The 19,471-nt window shown below is 36.8% G+C and overlaps 1 protein-coding gene across 5 annotated transcripts in view; it reads left to right on the top strand.

The window, feature by feature from the left end:
• Window positions 1-19,471, top strand: part of TAOK3 (TAO kinase 3) — a 178,190-nt gene that overhangs the window by 120,328 nt on the left and 38,391 nt on the right. For all 5 annotated transcript variants that reach the window (XM_061168997.1, XM_061168996.1, XM_061168994.1 and 2 more), the window contains 4 exons: window positions 6,197-6,290; window positions 7,347-7,428; window positions 13,759-13,926; window positions 16,424-16,630. In XM_061168997.1, coding sequence (XP_061024980.1) covers window positions 6,197-6,290; window positions 7,347-7,428; window positions 13,759-13,926; window positions 16,424-16,630 — 551 coding nt within the window. The remainder of the gene's footprint in view (window positions 1-6,196; window positions 6,291-7,346; window positions 7,429-13,758; window positions 13,927-16,423; window positions 16,631-19,471) is intronic.

Raw genomic sequence — 19,471 nt, 5'->3', positions numbered from 1 at the left:
TCTCTTGAGACAGGAGAGGAAATGTGCTTAATTTCTGATTTTATCATTTTATAAAAAGGAATTGAAATATATATAACAACATGCTCTCTATATCAGCCTAACTTTGATTGCCTTTTATAAAATGATTTACTGAATCAAAGAACAGAGTAGCCTTCTCCCAAATTGTCTTATCCTCCACAACAGCTAGTCCTTCAAATTGATAGATGATAGTATTAAATTATGCCTAAGAGCACAGACTCTATAGTCAGATAAACTTGAGTTCTAATTCCAGCTCTGCCATTTTTTAGTTGTATGACTTTGGTCAAGTTATTTTAACTGTCTATGAAATTTGCATAATAAGATCCCCTACCTTATGGGGATTGTCTGGATTAAATGAAAATGTGGACTTAAAGTGCTTATTATTATATCTGGTGTTTAGTATGTGTTCAGTAAATGTTAGGCATCATCAGCACAATCCTAGTATATATCATATCTCATCAAATTTTTAATTTACATTTTAACATCTCTTTAAACTGGGAGGTATTTTACAGGCAACAGCATTTTATGATTATAATTGGCAGCATTTTGTTCTAAGTTATACATAAAATAGTGGTACATCTTAAATTGCGATGCATCTTGTTGTCAATGACATCTTAGATTCAGAGAAGGATGGTAGTACATGCTCAGTTAATATTCATAAAATAAAATTGTTACCAAGGACATTTAAATTCTCAGCAATTATTCAAACTTTATTATACTGGTAGTGTAATAAACCATACAAGTACCTCTTTGACAGCTTTACTATACATCTCTATTTCCTTGGCATTAATCTTGTTAATGGACACATAAAAGAAGGGTATTTTTTTTTTTACCTGAAAGATGATTAAACTGCTGCATATATAAACCTAAGCAATGATTTTTCTAAGTTTTCTGTATGTTTCAGGTTTAATGAAATTCCAGATACAGACTGTATACTTTAAATTTTACTTTTAATGTTGAAATTACAGTGAAAGTTGTGGATAGTGCCTGAATAATGTGTTGTCCCCTTTCCTTATGATACCTCTTCTATAACAGTGTATATATATTTTTTAAACATCTTTATTGGAGTATAATTGCTTTACAATGTTGTGTTAGTTTCTGCTATATAACAAAGTGAATCAGCTATACGTATACGTATATCCCCATATCCCCTCCCTCTTGCGTCTCCCTCCCACCCTCCCTATCCCACCCCTCTAGGTGATCACAAAGCACCGAGCTGATCTCCCTGTGCTATGCGGCTGCTTCCCACTAGCTATCTGTTTTACATTTGGTAGTGTATATATGTCAATGCCACTCTCTCACTTCATCCCAGTTTACCCTTCCCCCTCCCCATGTCCTCAAGTCCATTCTCTACGTCTGCATCTCTATTCCTGTCCTGCCCCTAGGTTCTTCAGAACCATTTTTTTTTTTAGATTCCATATATATGTTATAACAGTGTATATTTTTTAAAAGCCCCTAATCTGTACATTGAATCGCTGAGGTGTCATCAGAAAGCAGGAAGATGATAATGCTGCTGGCACTCTCTCTCTTTCCTGGATCAAACTCCAAGGTCCCTAAGTGGTTAAACCCGCTTTACAAATTATCTTTTGATAAATTGATCTTCCACTGAAAAACCTAGTTAAATTCATGCATCCTTGGAAGCTTCTTGGACATTGAAATTGTCCAGTCACCAGATATTTTATTTTATTTTTGTTTTTTTAAAATAAATTTTATTTATTTATTTATTTATTTATTTATTTTTTGGCTGTGTTGGGTCTTCGTTTCTGTGCGAGGGCTTTCTCTAGTTGCAGTGAGCGGGGGCCATTCTTCATCGCAGTTTGCGGGCCTCTCACTGTCGCGGCCTCTCTTGTTGCGGAGCACAGCCTCCAGATGCACAGGCTCAGTAGTTGTGGCTCACAGGCCCAGTTGCTTCGCGGCATGTGGGATCTTCCCAGACCAGGGCTCGAACCCGTGTCCCCTGCATTGGCAGGCAGATTCTCAACTACTGCGCCACCAGGGAAGCCCCAGATATTTTATTTTTTGAGATTATTTCAAGAGAAGTTAATCTGACACTCTTCTGTTTAAGCTATAGACCCTTAGTTCACCAGCACAGACCACGGTAGAAGCTGGCAAATGGTTCATCAGCATTGACAGGGAATTGACTGTGTTCAGAGATGCATTCTCCAAGGGATAAAAAGAAAAAAACATAAAAAACATAAATGTTGTTACATAGTTTCTCTGCCTGGAATTTTCTTCTTCCACATTATTATTGCCACTCACTGTTTGTGTTAATAAATGAATGTTGTGATGGCTGTTGAGGGGACAGGGTTATATTTAGTCTTATAAAGCTTCTTCTTCCTTTTTTTTTTTCATGTTGAAATACCAGTACTATCTATTATAAAATGCACAGAACAATTGAAGAGGCACTGAGGTCTAGTGAAAAGGCAAGTCTTGGAGTCTTACAGGACTGGGTTGAAATCCCAATTTAGCCACTTACTGTGTGGCTTGGTTTCATTATTTAGACTAGCTTACCCCAGTTCCTTCTGTTGGGAAATTGAAGTAATAATGTTTATCTTGCCAAGCTGTTGTGAGAATTATGAATAACATACCATATGTAACATACCTAAAGTGAATGCCTGACATGTAATAGGAACTCAATAAGTGGTAGCAATTATTATTATCATTAATTATTATGGTTGTCAACCATATTTGTTCATAAGAAATCTGCCTTTTCATGAAGTGTTTATCCAAAGATGGGGTACTCTCTGATCTTCTTTATTAAAATAAAGCTCAGTCTAGGTGCTCTAATTTAGCATGAGCTTCGCCAAGCAGAGCAGTGTCCAAAGGCTTCTCTGAACCTTGATCTCATAAAACATACATGGAGCATTCAGAAAAACTTGATTATTATCATCTTTAAATTAAGTAAATCACTGGTTTTTTTCTTTTAATTTAGTTAATTCAGCTTTGTTATGCTTTCACCTTTTTTCTTTCTTTGGAGGTAAAATGGCTTACATATCACAAGGTAGCTTCAAAGCACTTCCGGTTCCTGTTCTGTTGCTTATCTAGAAGCTTCTATGCAGACTATTATATTCTACAGTAAAGGCTGACAAGCTTTCAGCTAAGGACCAGATAATAAGTGCTTTAGTCCTTTTAAGTAGTATAATTATAATCTCTGTCATGACTACTCAGCCCTGCTGTTGTAGCATGAAAGCAGCCATAGACAACACATTAATGAATGGACATGGCTGTGTTCCAATAAAACTTTACAAAAACAGGCTGCTAGGTGAATTTGGCCCACAGGCCATAGTTTCCCAACCCTTGCTCCATAGTATGCTGACTTAGCAATGAACCCTGTCACTATGGCTCAGAAGATTTATGTAGTACATCTAGCAAAGGACTTGAACATAGGTAAGGCCATCTGAAACTGGTATTTAGCGAGTGCTTCTCAGACCATAGAGCTGTGTACTATGTTTGGAATGCCTTTTTTCATGATTCTCTACTAGAGCTATTCCACCCATAGTGTGGCTGGCTGTCTTCCTGTCTTGTTCACAACAGAGTATCTGCCACTCACAGACCTCACATTCCTGCTCCAAATCCGCTACTACCTTTCTTATTACTGTTGAATTGGGTTTTGTTGTTGTTTTTGTTCCTTCATCCTCCCCTTTCTAAATTTCTATTTTCTTCTTTCTTTAGCTCCCCTTCCCTGCTGTTTCTCCTGTGCAATTTCGTGTTCTTCTAAGCAGCTCGAATTGTATACCTTTTGCCAATGAGTGGGAGGGTTCCTATCCTTCTAATAGTGAATGAAGCCATCACATAGTATCTTGATGTAAGCCTTGCCAAAACTTAGTCACTCCTCAGTCATTTTTGTGATTTCTTGCTGCACAAAGATTCTTTGTTTGTTGACAGATTTTCTTCTTTGCCTTAATTTGCCTTACCTTCATTTACTTATCTAATAGGTATTTTGGGGCCACCCAAAATATATACCAGGTGCTGTGCTCAGCAGTGGGAATGCAAAGATGAGCATAATAGACATTGTTCCTCATGAAGTTTAGCAAACAGAACATACATTAAGTAAAGAATTACGTATATAATTAGTTATGGTTGTGATAGGTGGTAGAAAGTTAAAATATAATTTGCAATGACAGAATCTAATGGGACACCTAGTCTTGAGAGGTCAGAGAAGGCTTCCCTGAGGAAATGATTGTATGCATATAATAAGCCTAGAATAAATATTTATTAAATTAATGCAGAAATGCAACTATATTTAAGGTGAAACCTGAAGGATTGGGAAGAATTAACCAGGTAAAGTTCAGGGAACAAAAGTGAGAGGGGAGTCCAGACAGAGAAAGCAACATGTGTAAAAGGCTCTGAGCTTGGTTCTTTCAGTGAAGCAACAGATGCATGAGAAGAGGGGGGAAACATTGATTCTCAGAATGAAGTGCTGGAGGTAGCCAGGGTCATGTTAGGAAAGACCAGGAGACTATGTTTAAGGATCTAGACTTTGTCCTAAAAATCATGGGAATCCATTGATAGTAACATGATGAGTTCCTACTTCCACATGGTTCCAATATTTGAAGTTGTCGGAAGGCCATGCTCTAGAAACTTTCTAGAATCTACCTCCTGATAAATAAAATGAACCTGAGCCTTTTTTTTTTTTCATCTTCTACATTTGAAACAGCTATAAAATCCCTTTGTCCACACTGCAGCTTTCAAATTTCCACTTGTTAACAGTTCATGTCCCTATAACAGTGGTGTCCATTTGGTGAGTGTAAAGTATCCTGTTGAGAAGTTAATAAACAATATTTGTGGAATCAGAGACTGTCGCATTTCAAAAGTGTCAGAGATCATTTAGTCAAGACTATAAGGGGCCCCTCCAGAGTATCACTGATAAATAAGTATAGTGGCCTTCTGCTGGAACTCTGCTAATAGCTTAAAGTTCACTGCTCTCAACATTATTCATTGTGGGTTTTGGGGGGGTTTTTGGTTTTGCTTTGCTTTAGCACTCTGGCTTTTCATAAGTTCTTCCTTCTATGAGTAAAAATGTCTTCCCTGTTACTTTTTGTTCCCTGCCCTTAGTTCTTGTTATGTTTCTTAGAATTGCATAGAATAAGCTGAATTCACCTTTTTAAAAGAGGTTAAGAGGAGAATCTTTACTTAAAAACCAAGGTGCTCTGATGAAACCTGAGATCAGATTATGAATTTTAAAGTGGTACTATATAAAGAATCCATTAGGATAAACACAGTAGAATGAGATAGTGATTTATCTTCTGTGACATAATAACTAATAAATAGCATAAAATTAACTGTACTCAGAACTAGAACCTTGTTTCTTTCCTTTGGTCAACAAATGGAGCACCTAATATTTGAATAATATCTTATTACATATGCCAGAGAATAAATAAAAGAATAAGAGTATTAGGGTTATAAGGTCTTGCTCTTAGAGCTTATGATTTCTTTTGAGAGAAAAGATTTGTATGTTTATATAAATGCAATAGGAGAGCGCATGCCAAGTGAGCAGTCTACTAAAAGACAGCAATAGAAATTCCAAACATGAGATCATGGTGGGCTGGGATGGAGCAAATCTTCTACTAAGAAGTATCTGATTCACTGAGTTTCTCCTTAGAAGAGGGTGGACAAAACCTTGCTTACATTTACCCTCCTTTTCTTACCTCCTTTTTACCCTCTACCCTGACTTGTACCAGTTCATTGGCCTGGGTGTGCCTTCAAATGGTGTTTATTGAATTGAATTACTTTGTCTCCCATACTGTGTTAGTGATGTTTAAGATGTTCCATTCCATAATTATCCCCTTTTTTCATTCTACTTCTCTGCTTTCTGAATTTTTTTCAATGAATACATATTTTTTATTTTAACTAAAACACACACACACGAAGATGTTCATACCTATTGTTGGAAAACAAAGTCCAGCCTTTTGAAGATACATGTGAAAAATAAGAAAAATTTTTTTTACTCTCTTGAAGTGGGTTCTGTTAGGAGCTTTTCCAGTGTACTTTAAGATGACCAGCAGCTTCTTCTGAATGGCTATCCTGAGCGACCTTAGAGATCAAAATAAGTGGATTATGTGGCATGAGGATAATAACGAGCTATTGATTTAGTGGCAAAGCTTTGCTCATAGTTCCTTATTTCTCCATCTGCCTGATGCCTTTCAAGAACTGCTTTATCGTGTTTCTTTTCTTTCAGCGGAACGGAAGCCCCCTCTTTTCAACATGAATGCAATGAGTGCCTTATATCACATTGCCCAGAACGACTCCCCCACATTACAGTCTAAGGAATGGTAAGACTGAGCTGTTGCTTTAAATTTCTAAGAGAAGTCACCATATGTATTTGGCACTTTCATTAAATTACACTTTAAATATCTGACCTAGAAAGCATTTCATTCCTTCATTGTATGTTGTGATAACTGACACTGATGCTTTATAAGCCTGAACTTTCTAAACACAAACACACACACACACACACGCACACACACACACACACACACACACACACACTATATTTCTGCCCTCACTATGGCTTCTACTGTGTTCTTAATCTGTGTAGGAATTGAAATTCTACCAGGTACATGCCCTGCTACCTTCCTAACCAGTCTGGTCTCTTAAGTCATGATGGTTTTGTATCAATCACCTCAGTCTTATCACTTCCCAGCAAGGATAAAGTACCCTCTCTGATGTCATTATTTTTCTAGTTGTCATTTTTTTCCTTTACTATATGTATAAATGTGTTGAGACAGAACATATACTATCTATTCAGAAGATATATTGTTCCTTGCTGAAAATTATGACATTTTGCTAACTATTGGGGTCACAGAGTTATAGAAAAAGGGCATTGTCAAAGAAGAGTAGACAAAATGGAATTTTCAAGAGAGAAAGTGTTTTCATCCAGAAAGCATATTCCTAGGTTCTCTGTCCCTTATGCTTCAAGTTTTACTACCTGGTTATAGGTTGTGGGTGATGGAAGAGTTACCAATTGGTCATGAAGAATATAGGCTTGAGACTTATGAGAGTTGTTATCTTTGGAGAGAAAAATGTATATAAAACCGTTGTATATAAATATAGTATTTTTCATTTTATGATATAATGATTTGACCTTGCTTATATAATAAGGTATATATATATGTTAACTAACTTGAAACTGTCCACATGCATTATCCAAAAGAATTAATTTTAGATACCTTAAACTTGAAAATGGTTCAGTTCTCCTGACATTCCAAAGTATTTTAACAAAAATCTCCTAAAATATAAAAATTTCCCTTGGATGAAAATTATTTAAAGTAATCAGTATGTTCTACAGACCCTGATTTTATTTTCTTTCAATGTATTTGCACACACAGGACAGACTCCTTTAGGAGATTTGTTGATTACTGCTTGCAGAAAATGCCTCAGGAAAGGCCAACATCAGTGGAACTATTACGGGTAATTTTTCAAGTTTATATTTGAGGAGGGGGATTTAAAGTCATGTTGTAGTGGAATATAGTAAATCATTCCCGTGGCAGCTCATCATGGCAAACTGGATTAGAACATACTGCCTTGTCATTTATCCAGAGATAGTAGCTAGGCATAGAAGTAGCAAGATATGTGCTATATGTTCCCCGCAGAAAGTTTTTCCCCCATCTTTTCCCCTTTTCTTTTTTCTCCCCCTTCTTTTTGCCTTGTGACAAAGAATATTTCTCCTTGCTCTGGTCATCATTGTGATGTTCCTGTGACTGATATCTGCATGAACTTTAATGCAATGTTTTCAGGACAGAGACTGCCAGTGGTTCAAATACCAACTCTGGGATTTCAGTTAGGCTGTTGTCAAATCATCAGGCAATGAAGATACGTGATAAACATATAAAACAGACATTTGCATAGCATTGCATCACACATGTTAACTGCATTCATCTGATTTAAACGTAGCATTTTTGAGCATCTCTTTTCGTGTAACATTTTATTATAGGCTTTATATACATAGGCAATGTGTTCCATTAATATCAGTGAAGTATGTGGGAGTCTTTTACAATATAAGTATCTTTTATTGGCCACAGAATAGTTCAGGTTACTTTAATCTTTTCTGTGTATGTGTTTTTCAGCACTTTTTTGTTTGTTTCTTTGTTTGTTTTAAGAAAAACTCAGGATTGTATTGCCTAAATTTGTGAAGGTTAAAAATGTCAGCTGCCTTTATAATTGCACCTTGGCTAAGTCACAGATTCTTGGTTTACATTTTCTTTTTCTCAGAACTCTTATTCTGTTATTTTCTGGCTTTGAGTGTTCCTGAAGAAGTAGGTCTGAAGCTGACTAGTTTTTCTACCCAGAAGTAAGTTTTTTCTTCTTGTGAGTAACAGGCCACAACAATATGGTGACAGAAGCAACAAGGCAATGGACTCTACCTTATTCTCTTTTGGTGTAGAGCCATCACATGTTCTAGACATGGACTACAGACAACAGAACACCAGAAACACAGATAATATGTTTATTACTTTGAAGTAGACAAAGATTTAAAAAACAGGACACAAACAGCACTGCCATAAAGAGAAAAAAATTATAAATTTGGGCTATAAATTAAGGAGAAAAAAAAAAACCTCAAAGAAGAGATACTACAAACATTCAAAGATGATATTTTAGGGCAACAGACAACAAAAGGATATAAAAAACAAATGGGCAGAGGGAAAGAAAGAAACGAAAGAGAAAAATTTAAATATAGATTAAGGGACTTCCCTGGTGGTCCAGTGGTTAAGACTTTGCGTTCCCAATGCAGGGTGTCCAGGTTTGATCCCTGGTCAGGGAACTAGATCTTGCATGCCGCAACTAAGAGCCTGCATGCCACAACTAAAAGATCCCGCACACGGCAATGAAGATCCCACATGAGATCCCGCATGCCACAACAAAGACCCAGCGCTGCCAAATAAGTATATTTTTTAAATAAATAAATATAGATTAAAATCATACCATAAGCAACGAACTAATATAATAAACCAACCCATTTAGGGTGTTTCCAATGGTAGATAGTCTTAGGGAAATAAAATTAAATGCAAAAGAAAATTTTCAAAAGATGATTATAGAGAACATGACACGTGTGGAAGACAGTGGAGATATATATTCCAACCTATTATTCCTAAAGAAGAAAGCAAAACACATGGAACAGAAGATATTTAAAGATATACCTGAAGAAAACTTTTTTGGAAATAAATGTTTGGATCTTTATTTGATTTGATTTACTCTTTATTTGGTGGGCCAAATCAAATGAGCCTACCATTTAGTCAACAATGTTTACTGATTGTCTACTGTGTGCCAAGCACTGTTCTAAGCACTGAAAATCATACAGTGATACAAAGAAAAAGATAGTTCCTGCCCTCCTGGAACTTATATTCTAATGAAGGAGTAAGAAAACAAACAAATGATTTGATATAATGTCAGAAAAATAAAGCAAGGACCAGGATAAAGAGTAGAACTTTACAAAGTTCTAAGGAAAAGAAAATGTAAACCAAGGATTTGTGACCCAGCTAAGGTGCTCTTCAATTTATAAAGGCAGCTGACATTTTCAAGCCTTTTCTTCTCTTAAAAGCTTCTTCTTAATTACTCAGTAACAAAATCCAGCCAATCTATTGATGAAACAAAGAGCAAGAGAGAAAGAGAAAGGGACAGAGGGAAGAAGGAAGAAAGAGTGAATTAGGAACTGGGGAAACTTGTAAAAGGACTGGTGGTGAACATTAAGTTTGCTCTCTGATATTTATTTATTTATTTATTACTTATTTATTTACTATTTATTTAGCATCGTAAAGAGACTACATTCTTCATTTTGGATAGACAGTACACATTTTAGAAGATAAAAAAAATAGTGGAAGGGAGAGAATGAAAAGTAAATCTTCCCCTTCCAGGCCCTTCTCTAGAGTTAGCAACCGGTGTCACTAATTTTGTACATGTCCTTCTGGAGATATTCTACGTATATGGAAGTAAATATTCTTTTTTATTTTTGCACCAGTGGTAGCAAACTATAAACGCTGGATTTTTTTTAACTTTATAGTGTGTTTTGAGTATTGTTCCATATTACTACATGAAGAACTATCTCATCCTCTCTAATGGCTCCATTATATACTCAAATGGACTGTAGTTTTTATAACCAACTCATTTATGGTGTTTGCAGTCTTTTGCTATGACAAACTGTGCTGGAATGAATATCCTTATGCATGTGTCATTTTGTACCTGTATATACAGATATCCAAAGAATAAGTTCTTAGAAGTGGAATTGCTAATCAAAGGGAATGTGGATTTTAAATTTAAATAAATATTGCCAATTTTCCACCAAAGAGGATGCCCCAATTTATGGTCCATTAACAAAGTACGAGTACCAAAACTTTTTGAGCTTCTAGTCAGATCAGTGAAAAACTTTTCTCACTGTCATTTTAGTTTGTGTTTCTCATTGTGAATTAGACTGAGTATCTTTCATATGTTGACAAGCCATTTCTATTTCCTTTTCTATGAACTCTCTATGATCTTTGCCCATTTGTCTGTTGGGTTGTTGGGTTTTTTCCCTTATTAATTTGTAGTAAATCTTGCAAATATTTTCTTCTTATTTCTCTTTTGATGTTCCTTATTCTGGGCTTTTTTGGAGAGGTCATGCAGATGTTTGTTATAAGGAATTCAACTTTTTTTTTTTCTCCAGTTGGCTATCTTGCTGTTCCCAAATACTTTTAAATAATCCATCTTTTCCTCACATTTTTTTCCTGATGTTAAAATGTAACCTTCACATAGGATTAATTTAAATAGAGAACTACAGTAAAATCATTGCTGTGGTCAAAAAGCAGAATGTAAAACTTATAAACATTGACAGTGTAAAAATTGAAAATGTAAAAATAATAACGTAACTAGAAAAAAGTAGGGGTAGGAAAGAAATGTAAATGTACTAATTTTCCTGCTTTTCAGGGTAGATGGTCAATAAATTCTTAAATTGAAAGTCTTTTTTAAGTAACTCTTATGTCTTAAAGCTTTTCACAATCTTTTTTTTTTTTTTCTTCTTCCCTTAACTTTAGAGGACCCTTTAGGAACTGGTAACTCTTGGTGAAGAAATTATAACTAATGTTAAGCAATTATTTTATTTCAGACGCTTCTAATTCTATTAAACTCAAATACACCTTAATTTAATAGATTATTCTTTAAATTACCATGTGTAATAAGTTTCTCATGTAAAATTATTTCTGGGTATCCATCATTCTGAGAGAGTGAGAGAGAGAGAGGGAGGGAGAGTGTCTAAAATGTTATTTCATGACTTAATATTTATTTCTGGATGGTGGAATTTTGAGTGATTGACTTTCTTTTATGCATTTCTCTATTACTTAAATGTTCAAAGTAAACATATTTCCAAGAACAAAGAAAGCATTCTTTGAAAATGATCTGAGAACCTTTTAACTGTATGGGTTTAGAGAACAGTGAGGAGATGGGATTGCAGGCAGAGAGAACGAGAGCAAAGACATGCAGGTGTGAAATGCATGGCACGAGGCAAGAATGATTTAGACGTACGATGCATTGGGTGGGAAGGAGGAGTAGGACTAGATTGGAACCTAGAAATTCAAGCAGGAACCCCCTGTAAAGGGTCAAACTTTACGATGGAGGCAGTGAGATGTTTTTAAGACGTTGAGTATATCAGTTTTAAAATACTTAAACAATTAAGGGTTTAATTACCTCCCGCAATAAGAAGTCCAGGACATTGGGAAAGCAGTCCAGTGATGTAAGCAGCTCAACATCTCCTCCTCTCTCCCTACTTTACCATCCTTAGTATGTGGCCTTCGTCTTCTTGGTCACAAAATGGCTCCCCATCTCCAGGACTCAGTTTTATTCCTGGCGAGAGAAAGGAGGCAGGGCAAAGAGCAAAACAAACGCCTTCTTTTCTTGTGTCTTGCTTTTTATTCTGGAAAACAAAGCCTTCCTCTGGGGCTTCTGCCTATATCTCATTGACCAGAACTATTGGTCATGCTATTAACTGCAAAGAAGGGTGGAGTCCAACTCTTTTACTTTCTACTGCTTACAAGAAAGGAAGGTGAGGAAAAGAGGTTGTAATGGAGGATAAATGGGCCACAGTGTCTGTCACAACAAATGATATGGTCAAATAAGTGGTAGAACACCAGAAAACAAACCCCCAGATAAAGAAACCTGAGTTGCAGCTCTAGCTCTTCCACTGTTTAGCTGTGTAGATCACTTAACCTCTCTGGGCCTAAATTTCCTCACCTTGGAAATAAAAGAATTTCTAAGAGCTATTCCTGCTCTGAAATTCAGTATCCTAGCTTATAGCTTGAAGTTTACTAAAAACTGATTTGCTCTTATCTAATTGCAAGCACTGGAGTAGCAAAATAATTTACTTTCTCCCTTTCGTCTCCTCTTGAAATATGCAGGCTACACTTCCTTCTGGGAATGGTGTTTCATTTTCAGAAAGGACTCTTTGCAGAGGAAGAGATATTTTATAAAAACGGGAGCAAAAGCCACAATTCCCCGGGCAGCAAAGTCAGGGTGAAGAACCACAAGACATACAGACTTTTTTCTCACAGTGGTCCTGCTCCTCTTTTATATCTGTTTAACTTATAAAGAAATTAAATCTATTCCATCATCTAAGGCTACCACATTACATCTCATTTTCCCAATATCTTCAAATTATAATTTCACGTAAGTGAATTTTCCACATAACTGAAACTTTTCCTTTAAAAAACAAAATTCCCTCCTCCTACTTTTGATCATTTTCTGTGGTAATCTTGTCAAAATACATGATGTGCTTCTCTGCCTTCTTGAAGAAAGCGTAATGAATATACTTTCACTTCTTGATGGCTCAGAAACAATAGCATTTCATGAAGTCTTGTAGTATAAAAGGACTGTATGAAGAACATTTGCCGCTTTGCAAACTAGCCCACAAACCTTGGTTCATTCTTATTTGGTTGGTTGGTTGGTGTGTTAATCATGGAATTTCCCTCTCTCTACAGTCAGGCAGTCAGAGAACTTTCAAAGGACTCTTCTTTCGGCAACAAGTAACCCTCTAACAGTTCTCAGTCCTTTATTCTCCTACTTTTGTTCCCTCTTTCTAAACTGCTGTAGACTGAGAAACCAGGAAACCAGAATATGTCTTAAAGATCGTTGATAATATTGAAAGTGAAGCCCGTTTATACCAAGAAAAACTTAAGGACTTTGGGGCGGATATTTTTACTTCTCGGAGACCCTTTTCCCTTATTTCTGGTTATACAGCTCTGTAAAGAGAAGATAAAGTTGCCAGAATTCTGACTTCTGGATATATGGAATAGCTGCCATATTTTCAAGCATACACTATATATGACCACAGAAATAGAAAACAAAATATACACAAGTCTGTTTTCAAAAGGGTAGCATAGGGTGGGGAAGAGGATTGAGGCAGATTATAACAAGAATATTCTATACTCTGCATTCTTTTGCTTATTATGTAGTTTCAGATTTGAAAGTCACAAGCTCTCAGCTACTATTTAAAGTTCTAGTCATTGTTCCTGCTTGTATGGTAAAGTAAACCTCAAGAATTCTCGAGTAAATTCTAGGACAAGTCCACAAAATGGGGCTTGAGGAAGAAGAGAAAAAAGCATAGTTATCGCTCTATGAGATTTATAAAGATGACAGGCTACATGAAATGAAAATCATATCTTGTTATTTCTTCAAAATCCACAGAGCTGTTTTATGTCTATTTACTTTTATATCTAAATCTAGCACCTAAAAATATGTCTCCTCATCATCAGTTTCTGTTTTTTCTCCTCCCTCAATTAGCATGACTTTGTTCGACGAGACCGGCCACTACGTGTCCTAATTGACCTCATACAGAGGACAAAAGATGCTGTTCGTGAGCTAGATAACTTACAGTACCGGAAAATGAAAAAAATCCTTTTCCAAGAGACACGAAATGGACCCTTGAATGAGTCACAGGAAGATGAAGAAGTAGGTTGAGTTTATTTTAGCAGGCACTTATAGAATGCCTACTATGTGAAAATGTTCTGGACCGGTGCGCTATGAAAAACACTTTGGGGAATAACAACGTAATTGATGTTCTCTGCCTTAAGAGACATGCAGAGTTGCAGAAGAGACATTCATAAAATAACTCTTATATAAGGCAAAATATGAAAAATGCCGTAGAGGGAGAGCACACGGCAGGGGAGCATAGTGGGGAGAGAAAAAGTCATCAGCTGGTGGGGATTAGTGAAGAGGTGGGCCGTTTTTGACAGGCAGGCCTAGGGCATTTTAGACTCAGGGAAGTGCGGTGCTTTAGGAAGATTATCCTGGCATCAGAGTGTAAGATGGATTTGAATAGGTAACATTCTGGATAATAATCCATGCAAGAGGCAGTAAGGGTCGTGTCTATGGGAATCAGGGGAAAAGGAACACTTAAGAAACACTGTAGAGGTAGATTTGATAATACAGTGCTTCTCATTGACAGTGACAGATGAGGAGGAATTTACGGTGACTCTGAGCATTTGAGCCTAGGTGACTAGAGTATGTCAATACCAAGAACAGAGAAAAAGAACCGAGGAGAAAGAGTAGGTTAAGCATGATTTCAGTTTGATGCCTACTGAGTCTTAAGTTCCTGGCATCATATGCTACTGACACAGTGTACAGATGGAGTTTTTAAAGAAAGATGACTTTCTGGTTTCTCATTCAAATAACTTAAGAATGATTGGTTGAAGGGACGGGTAATGACAATTGGGACACCTGAACGGAGATGTCTAGCATTTGGTTGGGAAATACAGATCCAGAACATAGGAAAGAGGTCTGGGTAAAGGATAGTTGGATGGGGGTCAAGGAATTAAAATGATGATGAATCAAGGAGCTGAATGTAGAATGAGACGAGGGTCCATGCCACATAAGAAGAGGGAGACCTGGTTGATAAAGGCATCACAGATGTTACGAGCGTACACAGCTTCAAGGAGGGAGCAGCCAATACCATCAGATGCCACAGAGCAGTCAAGTTAAATAAGGACCAGAAACAGTGTTAACTGGGTTTTACGAGTAGGGCCTTCTTGATGACCTTAGTAAAAGCAGTTTTACAGGAATAGTTAGGATAAATAGTAGATTACCGTGGGTTGTAGAATAAATGGGAAGTGAGAAGGCAGAGGTAGTGAAAGTTGGTTATTTTAAGATTCGTAAATTTGGCCAAGAAGGAAAAGTGACAGAGGGCAGTAGGTAGAAAGGTACATACATATAGAGCAGCCCTCTTCATATTTATATGCAGAAGGAAAGGAGCCAGGACAGAGGCATTGGAGATAGAGGAAAGAGATGCAGTTAAAGAAGTAGGATCTCAGGAAGTGCATAACAGTAAGAGCATTAGTGCAGGGATTAGCCTTGAACAAAGGACTCCTCTTCCTCTAAAAATAGATTAAAAAATAGGAAAAGAATGAAGAATGAATTTTAGTTTAGCTTTTTAATATAAAAGAAAATAAAATTATTTTATCAATAATTATAAAAATGAAATTAAGAAAGCTGAATTGGAATATAAAGTCTCTTGATTGCATATATACAAATGAGCCCTTTTAATTGGGAAAATAAATCTATTAAAAATATAATGTATTATCTATCATTTTAAATTACCCAAATTACCTTTGTCAGTGATTCCTTATATTACCATGGCTAAGTAACAGTTCATTAAAGTTATGTATGTACAGCATGGTTCTTTGAAAATAGGGTTTTTTTGGAGCTAAGTTTCTTTAATTATATTATTTAATCTTGTATCGAAAGATATCCCACTGTGATGGATAAATTATATGTTCTGATTATTTTATCACTTCTCAAATAGTAGTCTTTGGACGAGTAGTGATGAATACCAGTATTACTTGACAGATATATTTAATAAGATTACAGAGGTAAGCATGATAGAATTGCCTGAGGGAGGCAGAATTTAATTACCTGTCCAGGACAGTAGAATTAATATCCCTGCTTAGATATGAAGTTACTCAGTAATGACTTGCAAAGGACCATATTGTTTGTCAAATCTCTGAAAGCTCTCTTCACTCGCTTTGAGTTTCAAGTGACGACTGCCGTGTTTGTAGATACCCTAGAGGTCCCCTGTTCAGTAGCCTGCGGTCTTTCCCTAGCACCCTGATGTTCCTGAAGGTCTCTCAGAAACCTGGCCTGGTTCTGATTACCGAATAGCAATACAATAATATGATAGTCGCATATGACAGAGGAAAGCCCTGGCATAGCAGCATTTGGAGCCTTATGACCCATGTCCAAAATAGCCCCTGCGGAAGGCATAGAAGTGAATTGGAGGTGTCAGAAAATGGTAGGGGAGTAGTGGAGCCACTACATTAAAAGTTCATCCTTGCAGATTTGGCAGAAAAGCAACTTGGCACTGCAAAATTGAGTGTACTTAATAGCTTAGTCAATGGATTGGTATTTTATCTCCAGTCGTTTTTTTTTTAACCCGAGTGCCCCATTTTTATAGGACAGCGAACATGGAACCATCCTGAGCAGGGAATTGGACAGCCTGGGCAGCAACCATTCCATCCCAAGCATGTCTGTGAGCACAGGCAGCCAGAGCAGCAGTGTGAACAGCATGCAGGAGGTCATGGATGATAGCAGCTCGGAACTTGTCATGATGCATGATGACGAAAGCCCAGTAAATTCCAGTTCCTCTGTTGTGCACAAGAAGGTAAGTTTCATGGTCCCCTTCACAGCAGTAGGCTATGCCAATCATAATGAAGCCGGCTCAGGTCACTTAGCATCCAGCTATTTTAGTTCCCCTTTTACAACTGAAATCTGGGACTCAACCTAGCACATGATAGTTCTTTTACGGTAAAAAGATAATGTAGGACTAGGCAATCTGTATCTGTGCCTATTTCTTTTATTATTATTTATTTATTTATTTATTGGCTGCATTGGGTCTTCATTGCTGTGCATGGGCTTTCTCTAGTGCGGCGAGTGGGGCCACTCTTTGTTGCAGTGCGCGGGCTTCTCATTGTGGTAGCTTCTCTTTGTTGCAGGACTTGGGCTGTAGCCACGCGGGCTCAGTAGTTGTGGCTCACGGGCTCTAGAGCGCAGGCTCAGTAGTTGTGGCACATGGGCTTAGTTGCTCCATGGCATGTGGGATCTTCCCCAACCAGGGGTCGAACCCATGTCCCCTGCACTGGCAGGTGGAGTTTTAACCACTGCGCCACAAGGGAAGTCCCTATGTACTCATTTTAATAAGTATCAGTGATCACAGTCTAATTCCAGTAGGTGAGCAAGTTTAAGAATTTTTTTCACTTAGACGTCTATTAGGTGTGCATTTTTCTTGGGAGAAAAAGGAAATTGAACAGGTAAGGATGACGGGCATGAGAAAATATATTGGTGCCCAGTCATGAATAGTGGAGGGATTACATTTATTTTCTGAACTGATTAACTTATTCATTTATTCAACAAACATTGGTGGGGACCTTTATTATCTGCTAGGAACTATGGTAGGCCCTGTGGATAAAGACAAAACAGACATGATGCCTTCATGGAGCTTATTATCTGTGGGGGAGATTAAGCAAATAATCACACAAGTAACTTTATCATGTAATTATAAAACTTGTTCTGGGTAAAAGGAGGACTTAATCTAGCAGGGAGTAGGGGAAAGTCTCCCCAATAAAGTGACATTTAAGCTAAAACTTCAGAAACAAATAGAAGTTAGCTAACTTGGGGTGAAAGATTGGGGTGAGTCAGGAAGCAGCATGTACGAAGGCCCTGTGACAAAGGGAACTTTGTATGTTCAAGGAGGAAGGGAAGGATCTGAGAGATTAGAGTTTGGTGAACTACGTAGAAAGTGAATTGAGACCAGAGAGACAGCAAGGACCCAGATTATTAGAAAACCATAAAAGCATTTTGAGGAAAGGAGTGATAGCATGCAGATGTGGAAATCTGCTAAGAGTTCAGCATTGTCAATTGTCCTTCTTTGAACTTGGGCAAGTGGTCATGTATTTGAAAGGTTGAAAAGAAGGTTTTGCTGGGCTCTCTTTCTGGAAGGAGCAATCATGGATGCTGATAGAGATCGACTTTTTCCTTTCCGTTACCTCTGGGGCTCAGTGGGGATAGAGAGCAAAAGAAGAGGAATTCTGTTGGATCTTTTTACTCCCGGACCTCTCAAATGAGCACCCAAAATTAGAAGAGAGACTCTACTGGCATAATCAACAAGAAAAAAGACGCTGGTCTTGAACTCATTGGGGGTTTTAATTTTAATTTTTACATGCCAGTATAGAGCTTTCTTGTAGTAATATGGGCCTTTCAATACTTTTTTCTCCTTGGTGTAATCAGTTAAGAAAACCAGATGTTAATTTATAGTCTGAAATATCAACTGAGTAAAAGGGCAACCCACAGAATGGGAGAAAATATTTGCAAATCATCTATTTTATAAAGGATTAATATCCAGCATATATAGAGAACTCCTAAAACTCAACAACAGCGAAAAAACAACCTGAATCAAAAATGAGCAAAGGACTTGAATCAACATTTCTCCAAAGAAGATATAAAAATGGCCAGTAAGCACATGAAAAGATGTTCAACATCATTAATTATTAGGGAATTCTAATCAAAACTACAATGAGATACCACCTCACACACATTAGGATGACTACTATTAAATAAAACAGCATATAACAAGCGTTGGTGAGGATGTGGAGAGATTGGAACCCTGGTACACTACTGGTGGGAATGTAAAAGGGTGCAGCCACTGTGGAAAATGGTATGGTGGTTCCTCAAAAAATTAAAAATAGAATTACCATATGATCCAGCAATTCCATTTCTCAGTATATATCCTAAAGCATTGAAAGCAGGGTCTCAAAGAGATTTTTGTACACTCATGTTCATAGCAACATTATTCACAACAGCAAAGAGGTGGAAGCAATGTAAATGTCCATTGACAGATGAATGAATAAACAAAATGTGGTATATATGTACAATGGAGTATTATTCAACCTTTAAAAGGAAGGAAATTCTGCCATATGCTACAATGTGGATGAACTGTGAAGACATTATGCTAAGTGAAATAAATGTGCCAGTCACAAAGAGAAAAATACTGTATGGCTCTTAGGGTAGTCAGAATCATAGACAGAAAGTATAATGATGGTTACTAGAGATTGGGGGAGGGGATAAAATGGGAATTGTTATTTAATGGGTACAGAGCTTCAGTTTTACAGGGAGAAAAGAGTTATGGGAATGGATGATGGTGACAGTTATACAACATTATAAGTGTATTAGCACTGAACTGTACACTTAAAAATAATTAAGATGGTAACTTTATGTGTATTTTACCACAATGAAAAAAGGAAAAAACTATAAGCAGGCTAGAAGAATAGAATATATTATATATAAAAACAATATTAAATAATGGTATCTCTTCATGAAACCCATTTAGTCCTATACCTGAGCTTAAAATTATATTATCTTTAAACACAATAGAAGTCAATTATTCAGAAGTTTCATTATTTGTTGGTTTACTTGAATTCCTAAAAGTTTTCCACTTGGGAACATAAAT

Source organism: Eubalaena glacialis, chromosome 15 (genome assembly GCF_028564815.1).
Source record: "Eubalaena glacialis isolate mEubGla1 chromosome 15, mEubGla1.1.hap2.+ XY, whole genome shotgun sequence".
In the NCBI taxonomy this organism is placed as follows: Eukaryota; Metazoa; Chordata; class Mammalia; order Artiodactyla; family Balaenidae; genus Eubalaena; species Eubalaena glacialis.
The sequence above is the reverse complement of the archived record's forward strand: the minus strand, read 5'-3'. Positions and strand labels throughout refer to the sequence as shown.